This window comes from Bos javanicus, chromosome 20 (assembly GCF_032452875.1).
Source record: "Bos javanicus breed banteng chromosome 20, ARS-OSU_banteng_1.0, whole genome shotgun sequence".
Classification (NCBI taxonomy): domain Eukaryota; kingdom Metazoa; phylum Chordata; class Mammalia; order Artiodactyla; family Bovidae; genus Bos; species Bos javanicus.
Window position 1 is genome coordinate 41,230,017 of NC_083887.1, and position 13,544 is coordinate 41,243,560.

The following is a 13,544-nucleotide window of genomic DNA, read 5'->3' on the forward strand; positions in this document are numbered from 1 at the left end:
GTAGCTTGTGTGTATGTGTGTGTGTGTGTGTGTGATCTTAGTTCCCTTATCAGGGATCAAACCCAGGCCCACGACAGTGAAAGTATCAAGTCTTAACCACTGGATCACCAGGGAATTCTCAGTTTAACCTGCTTTGAATAAACTCAGCAGTTGAGAGAACTTTCCTTTGGTCGCGGTGCCTGAGCAGTCTCTTCCTGGGATGTGGTGTTCTCTTAAGGAAGCTGTTAGTTTACTCTTTTGGTCTTGTAAGTGGGTTCAGAATACTTTCTATTGCAGAAGAAAAGACACCAAATAACCAGACCTAACTCATTGTAGAAAACAAGTCCTATTAATAGAAAAAGGCCGTTTCTTTTTCCATGACTTCAGATAGTCCTGTGTAGTCAAAGTCTAATGGAATTAGGACCAGTCTGGGTGTTGCTAATTGCAGGAGTTTTCTGATCCCCAGAAAAAAGAATTGAGAAGTCTCCTGAGTGGAGTCAGTTTCGTTTAACGTGGGAAACAGGACTGACAAGAGGAGCAGAGGTTATTCTGCTCATGCAGAATCTTAAATAATTGCAGCTCTTAAGTAGTATGTTGAAACCTTTATTTAATCATCAGAGGAAAGGGAGAGAAAAAGACAGGAATCAAGGAGGACAGACTCTGCTCAGTCCAATAGTTGTAACAAATCTCATTTGCTGAATACGTATGCCAGGTGTTTACACCTGCTTCTGCTCATAACCTCATAGTAGGCAGTGTTGTTTCCATTCACACAGGAGGAAGCCAAGCTCAGTCAGGTTAAATGGCAAGCCCAAATTCATGTCTGCAGGTACCAGAGCTGGGTTTGGACTGTTGCCTCAAGTCTGTATTACTTGTTTTTAATACATGCGCAGAGAGAAGTTTGGAGAAACAGGGGAAAGAAAACTTAAATTCTTAGTACTATGCTGTTTTAAAAATACAACTCTGCTTTAAAAAAAAAAAAAAGGTAAATTTTGTTCTGAGATACACATGGATTGCCACCTAATATGTAGCCACAAATGCATCTTCTCCCTCCGATTTTCTATTTTAGCGGAGAAAACAGAGTATTAAGTGTCCATTTTAGAGCAGTGGAGCGACTTGGAGGAAATAAAAATGTTTGTATTATGTCTTTTTAGCACTTGGTGCCAGATGTAATCGAAAGAAATTGTGTTTTGGAACCTTTAGGGATGTTATGTTGCCTCTTGGAATTTGCCCTTCTGCCTGGATGAAATTAAACTGAGAATAACAATTTTGGTTTTTGACTCAGAGCCCTTGTAAGCAGTGAAGGGTTGACATGAACATTTACAAGCATCTGGCCTAGGAGAGCTTCACGGTAGAGACCCCCGCCCCATTCTTTTCAAGGTCAGTGGTCAACCTGCAGAGCCTTCCCTTTTTCCACCTTTGCCAAGATTCTAGGTCCACCACACTTTTGAGATGTGTGCATCCTGAATATGAACTTGGTAAGACACTAGAGAAAACTGAGAGCCAGTGGAGTGAAACAGGCAGGCTGCTCCACAGTCTCTTAGCAGATTCTCAGGCGCGCAGCTGGCACTTGCTTTCCTGTGCTTCTGTCCTGTACGAGGCAAAGCCTTGTACAGTGGAGTTCAGTTCTCGTAAGGGAATTTTTCTAATTTGTTCTAATGAGTTTTGTAGCAGGAGACTGGTTTTCTGTTACACGCAATGGATGTTTTGTGGTGGGAAACTAGAGACCGTGTTTGTTGGAACACAGCAGCAAGGAATGTGGGCTCTGGAGTTAGTCAGGGCTTGGGCCGAACCCTTGGTTAGTGACTTATTTTCCTATTAAAGGGAAGTTCCTGAACCTCTTTAAGCCTCAGTTTCTTCATCTGTAAAATGGAAGCAGTACCGATTCTGGTGTTATGCGGCTTAATGAGACACTTATGACGAGTACTTATCTGGCACCTCATAGAACTTAATAAATGTGACTTATTATAGTTAAACGTGTGCAGTTGAAGTGGAAGCTGAGACTGACAGCTTGTGGAGGGCCTTGATTGCCGTGTACAAACTTGGACACACCTGTCTTTACCACTCAGAAGTCTTTTTTCACTTTGGGATTTTCAGCAGTGTTTCAAATAGCTGAGGTTGCTGTATGACCTGGGTTTTGGACAAGTAAAGCTGTTTACTTGTTTAGTCTTCTCTAATGGCTCAGATGGTAAAGAGTCTGCCTGCAATGCAGGAGACCCAAGTTCGATCCCTGGGTTGGGAAGATTCCCTGGAGAAGGGAATGACAACCCACTCCAGTATTTTTGCCTGGAAGATCCCATGGACAGAGGAGCCTGGTGGGTCCCAGTCCATGGAGTCACAAAGAGTCAGATACAACTGAACGGCTAACAGCACACTCACACAAAGTTATTTAGTGGCATTCGAGGCAAGCGCTCACATGCGCTGGGTGGTTAGACTCCTTTTTGTTGAACACTAGCTTGTCGGCAGCAGTGTGCGTCTTACCTCATTATTCTGACCTCTCCTCTCCCTGTCTGCAGCTGAAGGAAGTCTGATGAATAGTGGCAGCTTTAGTAGGAAGTCAAGCACTGTTAGAAATCTTGGTGGTTTTTCTGCCACCGCCTCTCACGCTCAAATTTCCCACACACTTCATGAGATATGTGGCTCCTCCACGACCTAGCTGCTTGGTGGGTTTTCCTTTTTCTCACATCAGCTTTTGGTCAGCAACTTGTTGCCAGCATCAGAATGTATTTAACATTATTCCAGAGACGAGGAGGAGTCCCTACTCTTTACAAAATATATTTATTTTTATTTATTTATTTGGCTGTACTGGGTCTTAGCCACTGGATCACCAGGGAAGTACCAAGGACTACTCTTAAAGTGAAAAATGTGTAATAAGCTTCTGGGGCATTTGAAAAAGACAAGGGTGAGTCTCCAGTTTCCCTTTTTTCCACGAGGGGAAAAGGCCTCCAGTCCTTTCCTTTTTTCTCCAAGGAGATGCTTCTGGTAGGTTTCTCTTCTCCCGCTCTGAGATCGGGGTGCCCTGTCATGCCTGTGTTTTAGAATGGAGAGCTGGTCTGCAGGGGTCCTGCTTTGCCGTTCTAGTGAGGGCGAGCCACCATGGACCCTGCCTCCTTTGAGAGCACAAATACTGAACGAGGCTCACTGTGCTGTCATGATGTGATCATCAGGCAGGCAGTGCAGCTCCTGATTCCATTCTCTTCGGCGGGCACTCTGAGGCCAGGACACTTGCCCAGATGGTCCCGCTTGCTCTGGAGGCCAGAACCCACCCAGGTTTCTGACATAGTCCTGTGCTGTTACCTGAAAGACACTTGTTGCAGATAGTAAACACCATGTGTTTAGTGCACTCTGCTTAAACTCCTTGCTCCTCACAGCCCACGGGATAAAGCCCAGACTCCTTAAAACGGCCTTCCTTGTCACCATGTCTGCACCGTCTCTTTCCTTTCCTCCTCCCTCTGCTGGTCCATCTGTTGAACTCCTGCACCCTCCTTGTGAGCCACTTCCAGGGAGACTGCTTGAACAGTTTGCCCTTTCCCCGCCCTCTGTTGGTCCCTCTACTGAGTCAGGTCCCCACTTTTGTGTTTAAGAAGGTTTCAGAGCCTTCGTTAAAGCATCATCCTGTCGCATATGGCGGAACAGTGTGTTAGTATTGTCTCGTCTCCCCACTGGGTTGTGAGCTCCTGTTTACCTAGCACTTGGTAGAGATTCATTCAGTTACCTTTGTTTCTTAGAAATCTCCTTCTTCTCCTTTTTCATGTACAAACCTCAATTATCTTTAGAAGCCTAGCATCCTCTGCTTTTATATACATCTGTACATATATATAGGCTTCTCAGGTGGCTCAGTGGTAAAGAACCCCCCTTCCAATGCAGGAGACGCAGGTTCAATCCTTGAATCAAGAAGACCCCTGGAGAAGGAGATGGCAACCCACTCTAGCATTCTGTCCAGCAAGAGCCTGGACAATCCCATGGACAGAGGAGCCTGGTGGGTTATAGTCTATGGTATCAAAAAGAGATGGACACAACTTAGCGACTGAACAATACATATATGTGTATATTTGTGTGTGTGTGTGCACAAATACATACACTGTATGACTTAGTTTGGAAAAGACAAGGCTGAGAACATTATGGGATTTTTTTTTTGGCACGCCATGCAGCACGCAGGATCTTAGTTTCCCGACTGGGGACCAAACCTGCACCCCCTGTAGTGGAAGCGGGAGTCTTAACCACTTGAAGTCCCTGGGGTGTTTTGTTTCTAAGGCAGTTTCTGCTTTACCTGGTATGTGGGAAAGGGCAGAGCAGGGAGTAGTATGTGCCCCTACACCCTGAGAGGTCATGCAGGGATTGTGGGGGTTGCAGCCAAGGCACGCCATCCAGGGGGGGCTCTTTCCGCTTGAATAATGGTGAAACCCTGTGAGGTTTTACAGCCTGGAGGCCTCATACGTCCTCACCTAAAATCCACACGGTTGAAGTGGCAGGTGCTAGGTCTGGTGTGTGATTTCCGCCAGTCTTAACTCATGTGAGACGGTGTCTCTGATGTCGGTTCCTAATCCTGTAGCCCTGAACATACTGCACATTGACATGTTGCATGACATGAGTCCATCATCTCTGGTTTCTCTGTTGTTGGTGCAGTTGACCAAAGTCAATACCATTGGTGACGGTCAGTAGAATCGCTGTAGCTAGCTTTGGCTCACAAGGGAGTCTGTTATAAAGATACAGGTGTGATGCTTGGAACTGTGGGCCAGAGGCGTGGTTGGGCATCACCAGAGCCTGGAAATCTATGGAGACCAGGCCTGGACTGCTATTTGTTTGGAGGACGGTCTTTTGTCTCCACCTGTCTTCTTCATGTGTCTCATTCTCTACAGAACAGCTTTCTCTGCTGTTGCGTGAAAGTGAAGTCGCTCAGTTGTGTCTGACTCTTTGCGACTCCATGGACTGTAGCCCACCAAGCTCCTCCGTCCATGGGATTCTCCAGGCAAGAATACTGGAGTGGGGTGCCATTTCCTTCTCCAGGGAATCTTCCCGACCCAGGGATCGAACCCAGGTCTCCCACATTGCAGGTAGACGCTTTAACCTCTGAGCCACCAGGGAAGCTAGCCAAATCTACAAAGTCTGTGGGCTTCCCAGGTGGCGCTAGTGGTAAAGAACCCGCCTGCCAATGCAGGAGACACAAGAGATTCAGGTTCGATCCCTGGGTTGGGAAGATCCCCTGGAGGAGGGCACGACAGTCCCTGCCATTATACTCACCTGGTGAATATGATGGACAGAGAAGCCTGGTGGGCTACTGTCCATAGCATCGCCAAGAGTCGGACACCACTGAAGTGACTTAGCGCACATGCTACAAAGCCTGTAGTTGAAGTAGCCAGCTTGATTAGCTTCTCTTAGCCCTTCAGCCGAATTAATGGGGGAGATAAAATGATTAGCTATTTGCAAGTATGTCTTATCTGTTAGCTCATGCAGGTGGTGGGAAGGAGGTGGTTCTGTCCAGGAAGGAGGTTAGGGAAGCAGGGAACAGTCGTCCAGGACAAGGGAGTTTTGGGGGGTGGGACCGTCCTGAAAGATGTCTCCTGATTGTCTTGTTCATGGGATGTAAACAAAGGATTTCACTAACCATTTCAAGAATTGATGTACGTCGGTAATTTGGGGATAGTATAAAATCTTTAAGTCGGAAGATGATACTTCTGTGGACAGCGTAACAATAAGGTAGTCTTCTCTGTCCTGGCTTCAGTTTTTCAACTGAATTCCAAGTACTAAAGATGATTGCTAGTTTTCTAACAGCTGATTGAATTTAATGCATAGCTTTGCTTTCCTCAGACAAAGATGATAAACCTGTCAAGAGTAATTGTGCTTTAATTTAGTTCTTTGTCCATGACAGATGATGAAAACTCTCAATGAGAATTTCTAAATTACCAAATCCACTCCTAGCATTTACATATGCAAAAAACAGTCTCTCTTGTGTAACCTGGAGCAGTGTGTCAGAGTCATCTGGGGAGTGTTTACAGACAAGAGATTCAGCAATGGCTCCCACACTCTGATTCCTCAGGCTTGTGGTGGGGCCTGAGCGTCTGCGGAGGTGAAGAACAATGCCCCCAGATGACCTGATGCTCCACAGCTTTGAGAGGCGCTGTGTCAGGGAGGCTTCATTTATTGGCATCTCCCAGGATGGAAATCATCAGTTCAGTTCAGTTCAGTCGTTCAGTCGTGTCTGACTCTTTGTGACCCCATGAAGCACAGCACACCAGGCCTCCCTGTCCATCACCAACTCTCGGAGTTCACTCAGACTCACATCCATCGAGTCAGTGATGCCATCCAGCCATCTCATCCTCTGTCGTCCCCTTCTCCTGCTGCCCCCAATCCCTCCCAGCATCAGAGTCTTTTCCAATGAGTCAACTCTTTGCATGAGGTGGCCAAAGTACTGGAGTTTCAGCTTTAGCATCATTCCTTCCAAAGAAGGAATCATTCCTTTCCAAAGAAATCCCAGGGCTGATCTCCTTCAGAATGGACTGGTTGGTCTCCTTGCAGTCCAAGGGAGTCTCAAGAGTCTTCTCCAACACCACAGCTCAAAAGCATCAATTCTTCGGCACTCAGCTTTCCTCACAGTCCAACTCTCACATCCATACATGACCACTGGAAAAACCATAGCCTTGACTAGACGGACCTTTGTTGGCAAAGTAATGTCTCTGCTTTTTAATATGCTGTCTAGGTTGGTCATAACTTTCCTTCCAAGGAGTAAACATCTTTTTATTTGATGGCTGCAGTTACCATCTGCAGTGATTTTGGAGCCCCCAAAAAACAAAGTCTGACACTGTTTCCACGACTTCCCCATCTATTTCCCATAAAGTAATGGGACCAGATGCCATGATCTTAATTTTCTGAATGTTGAACTTTAAGCCAACTTTTTCACTCTCCTCTTTTCACTTTCATCAAGAGGCTTTTTAGTTCCTCTTCACTTTCTGCCATAAGGGTGGTGTTATTTGCATATCTGAGGTTATTGATATTTCTCCCGGCAATCTTGATTCCAGCTTGTGCTTCTTCCAGCCCAGCGTTTCTCATGATGTATTCTGCATGTAAGTTAAATAAGCAGGGTGACAGTATACAGCCTTGATGTACTCCTTTTCCTATTTGGAACCAGTCTGTTGTTCCATGTCCAGGTGTAACTGTTGCTTCCTGACCTGCATACAGATTTCTCAAGAGGCAGGTCAGGTGGTCTGGTATTCCCATCTCTTGAAGAATTTTCCACAGTTTCTTGTGATCCACACAGTCAAAGGTTTTGGCGTAGTCAATAAAGTAGAAATAGATGCTTTTCTGGAACTCTCTTGCTTTTTCAGTGATCCACTGGATGTTGGCAATTTGATCTCTGGTTCCTCTGCCTTTTCTAAAACCAGCTTGAACATCTGGAAGTTCATGGTTCACGTATTGCTGAAGCCTGGCTTGGAGAATTTTGAGCATTACTTTACTAGTGTGTGAGATGAGTGCAATTGTGTGGTAGTTTGAGCATTCTTTGGCATTGCCTTTCTTTGGGATTGGAATGAAAACTGACCTTTTCCAGTCCTATGGCCACTGCTGAGTTTTCCAAATTTGCTGGTATATTGAGTGCAGCACTTTCACAGCATCATCTTTCAGGATTTGAAATGATTGCTAGTTATCTTTGAATATCGGGGAAACACTGAACCCTGGATAGAAGCCTTTGAAGACATTGTTAATTGAGAAACAGTGACACAGAACCTCGCCTTGGACTTCCCTTGATGGTGCAGTGGATAAGCATCTTCCTTCAGTGCAGGGGACATGGGTTCAATCCGTCGTCCAAGAAGATTCCACATTATGCAGAGCAATAAGCAGGTACTCCCTAGAGCTCATGCTCTGCAACAAGAGAAGCCAGCCCACCGAGAAGCCCGTGCAACCACAGTAAAGAGTAGCCCCTGCTCTCTACAACTAGAAAGAGCCTGTGCACAGCAATGAAGACCCAGTGTAGCCCAAAATAAGTACATTTAAAAAAAAGAAAAGAACCTGGCCTTGATTCTTTACTAGAAATGATTGCATCCTGGGGCACTGTTGTTGGTTTTAGGTCACTTAGAATGAGCAAACATCTTCCCAGCCACCTTTTCTGAGCCCTGGTGTGCTGCAGGGCTTCCCGGGTGGCGCTTATGGTAAAGAACACACCTGCCAATGCAGGAGACAGAAGAGACATGGGTTCAATCCCTGGGTCTAGAAGATGCCCTGGAGGAGGGCATGGCAGCCCACTCCAGTATTCTTGCCTGGAGAATCTCATGGACAGAGAAGCCTGGTGGGCTACAGTTCATAGAATCACAGAGTCAGACATGCCTGTAGCAACTTAGCATGCATGCACATGCTGCAGAGTGGATGGATCAGTATTGACTTGATACATTCATAGCTTCCTGTTTTTACCTTCAAGCCCTTTACACAGGTCCATTTTCTCAGAAACACAGCAGTCTACTTTAGTTTTTTATCCTTGATCCTCACTGGAGGAAGAAGGGAATCATTCTTGGGCTGTCTTCCATTCTCTCTCTGACTCTGCTCGAGCTGCCTTGCCTTGCTGAGTGACATCTGTTCCTGTATGTGGGGAGTGCCCATCCCTGGGGCTCCTCCTAATCATTGTCACTTCTGAATCGTTAGTGTAATCCATTGAACTGACCTGTTGAAATTTTCTGGCTTCTTTAGTTAAAGATACTTTAGGTACTTCCCTGGTGATTCAGTGGTTAGGCTGGTGTTTGGTCCCTGGTTGGGGAACTAAGATCTTACGTGCTATGCTGCCAAAAAAAAGAATAAACCAAATGTACCTATTTTCTTAAAAGTTTTTTTTTAATTACTTTTTAAAAGCTATTAACATTGTAAATCAGCTATGCGTTAGTTGCTCAGTTGTGTCCGACTCTTTGCGACCCCATGGACTGTAGCCCACCAGGCTCCTCTGTCCTTGGTGATTCTCCAGGCAAGAATACTGGAGTGGGTTGCCATGCCCTCCTCCAGAGGATCTTCCCGACCCAGGGATCAAACCCGGGACTCCTGCATTGCAGGTGGAGTCTTTACCATTTGAGAAATCAGTTACACTTCAATTTAAAAAAAAACACCTAGCTTGTCAAATAAACAAAAAGCTGCTGAACGTGATGGTTTAGCATGTATTCTGAAAGTATGGCTTTATGTTATTCATTTGAGCCCTTAAATATATTACGCTTTGCTCTTCTCTTTTAGGAAATTCACACAAACGAAAAGGAAGCAACGGAGAAGGAAGTAACTCTCCACTTGTTGCCAGGTAACAGTCATGTTAGTGTCGTACCTCCCCATGTGCAATTCAAAGCCAGAAATAAATTATGTCATTTCTAGTAGCACTATATATAAAGTCCTTTGTTTTCATCCACACAGTGTGTGACAGTAATGAGTTGGACCAGAATATCAAGGTCTTTAGTTCAGTAACTGCACACCTGGGACTGAGTGTTACAACATCTGCAAAGAATTTTTGTTTCCTCCTCCCCACAGCGGATGAAAATAAAGGCGGGAAATTCTCACCTCTTTGTAAGCAAATGAGGTCTTTTTTCAGGTTGCCTTACTTGGCCCCATCAACTTTTCTGGTCCCTATCTGGAAGATCCTGGTCCCTTCTAGATCCTTACATCCCACCCTGGTGGGGCTTAACCAACTCCCCAGCCCTGTGCTGCCAGGGCTTGCTGTTTGTCATCACCAAGGAGACTGGATTGGTTGGAATTTTTTTTTTTTTTGAGATGGAGGAGAGTGACTGTCTGTAGCGTAAGTTGAGTTTTAATCATTTCTGAATTCAGAAACAGACCTGGTGGTGTAGGCTCTCCATACATGGGGCTATCCTGCGAGTTGTGCGTTCAGTTCTTCTGCTTTCTTTCTTTCCAGCTTTTTTCATAAGTATTTTTAGGTACATTTCCCAAAACAATTAAGGCCTCATTCTGGTTCTTTCAATTTTATTCCCTTTTATTCGGACAATATGAATATGCACAAGTTTCTGACTGATCCACCTTATTTGGTAAACATCAGAATCTCTAACTTTTAAAAAAAATGTTTTTAAGTGTCAGAGGCTCTTCCCTATAAAAATGGCCTAAATCTCAATCCATATACCCTATTCTATTTCCTTTTCTTGGGTTACAGATTCGGAAGTTTACTTTTGTCTTCAGCTTAGTGTTACGTACATTCTCGCATTCCCTGGATTCCTGATGTCTCGTCTCGGTGTGCAGCCCAGGTTTCCTAGACTAGATTAAGATCTTTCCCAGCTCGTGCCTCATATGACCCGAGACTCCATCTGTCTGTACTGGCTGACAAGTGTGGCGAGGTCTCCAGAGCCTGACCATGGACCCATATGGCTTGCCTGGGCTTGGGAGAGGTTCACTGTTAAGGCTGTTCTATTTATTTATTTTTAAAGCTGTTTTTACACCAGGGGTTGAAAGCACAGAAAACCTTGCTCACGTGTCTTCTACCTTGGACTCAGCTAAGGCACTTTTTCTGAGACCATTTTAAACCCCAGTGAGGCCCTCATCACTTCATTGTTTTCTTCAAGCCTGGTGGTTTCAGGATGCTGACCTATAGATGTTGACCTCTCTGTAGAGGCTGAGCTCGTGACGGAACCATCTTCCTATATTTCTATTTTATTTAACTACTTGGAAGAGAAAAAAAACAAGGTGAAACGTTTTATGTGTCCCTTCATAGTCTTAGTATCTGAAATTCTTCTTTGTTTTCATATTGAAAGTTAGAATAGATTAATTTTGAGCCAAATGGTAAATTTAAAGACATTGGAGGGAAAATCCAGAGGGAGATTTTAAGAAGATAGTTGTCTGTTGGATGAGGAGAAAATTCCTGTTTTTTCTTGTCACAAAGTATTTATGCTTAGGTGGGTTTTTTTTTTTTTTTTAATTTTATACTTAGTTTTTCATTTCCCTGTATCCTCCTTTTATTTTTCTGTCCTTACCATCCGGCCCTCATGAGCCTCTCCGCTTCCTGCCTATCCCTAAACCCTCATCTCTTTGACTGGAGACGGAAGTTGGCTCTCTCTGTCACCAGGAAATACAGCTCCCGTGCTGCTGGGCGTCTGCAGAGAGCAGGAAAGGTGACATAGTGAGAGGAAACACGCTCAGCGAAGAAAGAGAGGAAACAGGCTTGCTTTCCCACAAACCTCTGACCTCCCTTTTCCTCCCATCCTTGTCTGCGGAGCCAGACTGAGCGTGGTCATGCTGTAGCCCCTGGGCCTGAGGAAGCTGCCTGAGAGCTCCGGACCAGGCACACACCCCGTCCTCTTTCCGGGGTAAGGAATGGCCACTCTCGCAGGAAGGGGAGCCCGAGAACTACATTCCACAGCTTGCCGGCCAGCCCTTCTGGCTTTGCTCGCTTGGGTACCGCTTCTGCTTGGGTGCAGAACATCTGTTCGGGTTCAAGTACTAGAAGCACTAAGATCTGTGCCTGCTGGTGTAGCCTAGGTCATTTCTGCCTCTTTGGATACATCCATTATTTGCAGTGAGAAGATAGAAGTGCCCCGTGTGAAGGTGTATCTGAGTCATTGTGATTCCACCTCTCCGTGGGCCCCACGCTGCTTCGTCTCCCCCCTGGGTTTTGCAGCTCCCCTGTGCCGTGTCGTGGCCTGTGTTTGTCTTTACAGGAATAGAGCCGGGGAAGCTTGTACTGCTTGCCTTCTGTATGTTGCCTGAGGACTCTCAGGACACCTTGTTTTGGTTTCCATCAGGTGAACAGCTGCTGTGTGAAGCCAACACAGTACTGAAGTGTGTCCAGGAAGATTCCTGTCAGCGTGGAATCTACGGGAGGCTTGTCTGCACAGACTTCAAGATTGCTTTCTTGGGTGACGATGAATCTGCCCTGGATAATGATGTGCGTGTGAGCTGCACTTGGCTGAGTTTGGGGTAGCACTGCCCCTGTTACCTCGTTGTCTCTTTTCCCAGCTTCTCAGCAACTTGCCCTTAATGCATGTAAACACAAAGGCCAGAGTCCTTCTCACCCGTGATCTGCTCTCCCTCCTTGGGGACCTCCCTTTGGTAGGAGGACCACTGTGCAGCTCCACCAGCGCCTCACGTCGTGCTGGCCTGCATTGGCCTCATAGGTTCACACCGTCAACTTTTTTATTTTCTTCTGTATTTCAGTGCGGTACATGTCACTCAGGGGAATCACAGCTCCCCAAATGCACTAGTTCCCCATGTTTTCTCTGCACTGAACTCTTCCCCAAATTTAGCACCTAAGTACAGTTATGAGACTGGTGCTGAATGCAGCACTTGAGTTTGGGTTTGTGTTTGCTCTGCACCGAGCAGCAGTGTTCTTGTGTTAGACTTGTCCCCCTCATGAAGAGCGAGCAGAGGAGAGAAAAGGATTGTCCGCGCCGCTCAGAGCACACGGCGTGGTCCTGGAAGCCGGTCAGCCCGGCCATGCAGCATCTCGCTGCCTCACAGTGTGGGCGTCTGTGCCGCCACTGTGGTAACAGCCTAGTTCCTAGTCCTGTGCAGAGATAGCATTCGCAGAAATGTGGCTCTCCTGGGGTTTTCTTCCTGCCCTCTCATAGCTCTGTCACTCACCTGTCACTCATCTGCATTTGGGTAGAAAAATCTGAACCTGCGTGCCACCTCCCAGCACCTCTCAGAGCTGCCTGGCCTGTTGGCCTGCCTGGGAGCAGCCCAGGACTGACATGTCCTGCCTGGGTTTGAAAACGACTGTTCACAACATTTCTCACACACTTTGCTACTTCATTGTCCTTTTCCTCGGGATGTGACATTTCCCTGTTTGTTTAGGGCGTATACCTCTTCATTTATTTTTTCTTTAGTTTTATTGAGATAGAATTGACATATAACATTGTAGTAGTTTCAGATGTACAACATGATGAATTTGGGATACGTATGTGTTGTGAAATGATCATCACAATATGTTTAGTTAACATCCATCTCCTCACATAGTTGTACAACTTTTTTCTTGTGGTGAAAACTTTTAAGATCTACCCTGTTAGCAACTTTCTAATGTACAGTGCTGCTGCTGCTAAGTCGCTTCAGTCGTGTCTGACTCTGCACGACCCCATAGACGGTGGCCCACCAGGCTCCCCCGTCCCTGGGATTCTCCAGGCAAGAACGCTGCAGTGGGTTGCCATTTCCTTCTCCAATGTACAGTGCAGTGTTACTAACCGTAGTCATCATGCTGTATGTTACATCTCCAGGACTTATTTTATAATATAACCTAAGTTTGTACGTTTTGACCACCTTCGCCCATTTCCCCCACCCGCCCCTCATTTTTCTTAGTATGCGAGTTGGGGATAGTAATTCATTGTGCCTGTAAGTGTCTAACAGTGCTTAGCAAGGAATCACAGTTGTTTCCTTTTGAATTTTTTAGGAAACGCAGTTTAAGAATAAGGTCATAGGAGAAAATGACATTACCCTCCACTGTGTTGATCAGATTTATGGAGGTAAGTATCTGTGTTCCCCAGGCCTTTGAATGTACAGCTGGTAATGATGGGTTGGTTTTGTTTTTTGTTTTTTTGGCCTTTTATAGTTTACTAAAATTTCTTCACCCATTTATCTTAATCAGTTTTCTGGATGATAAAACTGAGATGTGAAGT

The 13,544-nt window shown here is 45.6% G+C and overlaps 1 protein-coding gene across 2 annotated transcripts in view; it reads left to right on the forward strand.

Moving 5' to 3' along the window:
• MTMR12 (myotubularin related protein 12) overlaps positions 1-13,544 on the forward strand; it is a 68,550-nt gene that overhangs the window by 19,931 nt on the left and 35,075 nt on the right. For both annotated transcript variants that reach the window (XM_061393801.1, XM_061393802.1), the window contains exons 2-4: positions 9,178-9,238; positions 11,679-11,821; positions 13,319-13,391. In XM_061393801.1, coding sequence (XP_061249785.1) covers positions 9,178-9,238; positions 11,679-11,821; positions 13,319-13,391 — 277 coding nt within the window. The remainder of the gene's footprint in view (positions 1-9,177; positions 9,239-11,678; positions 11,822-13,318; positions 13,392-13,544) is intronic.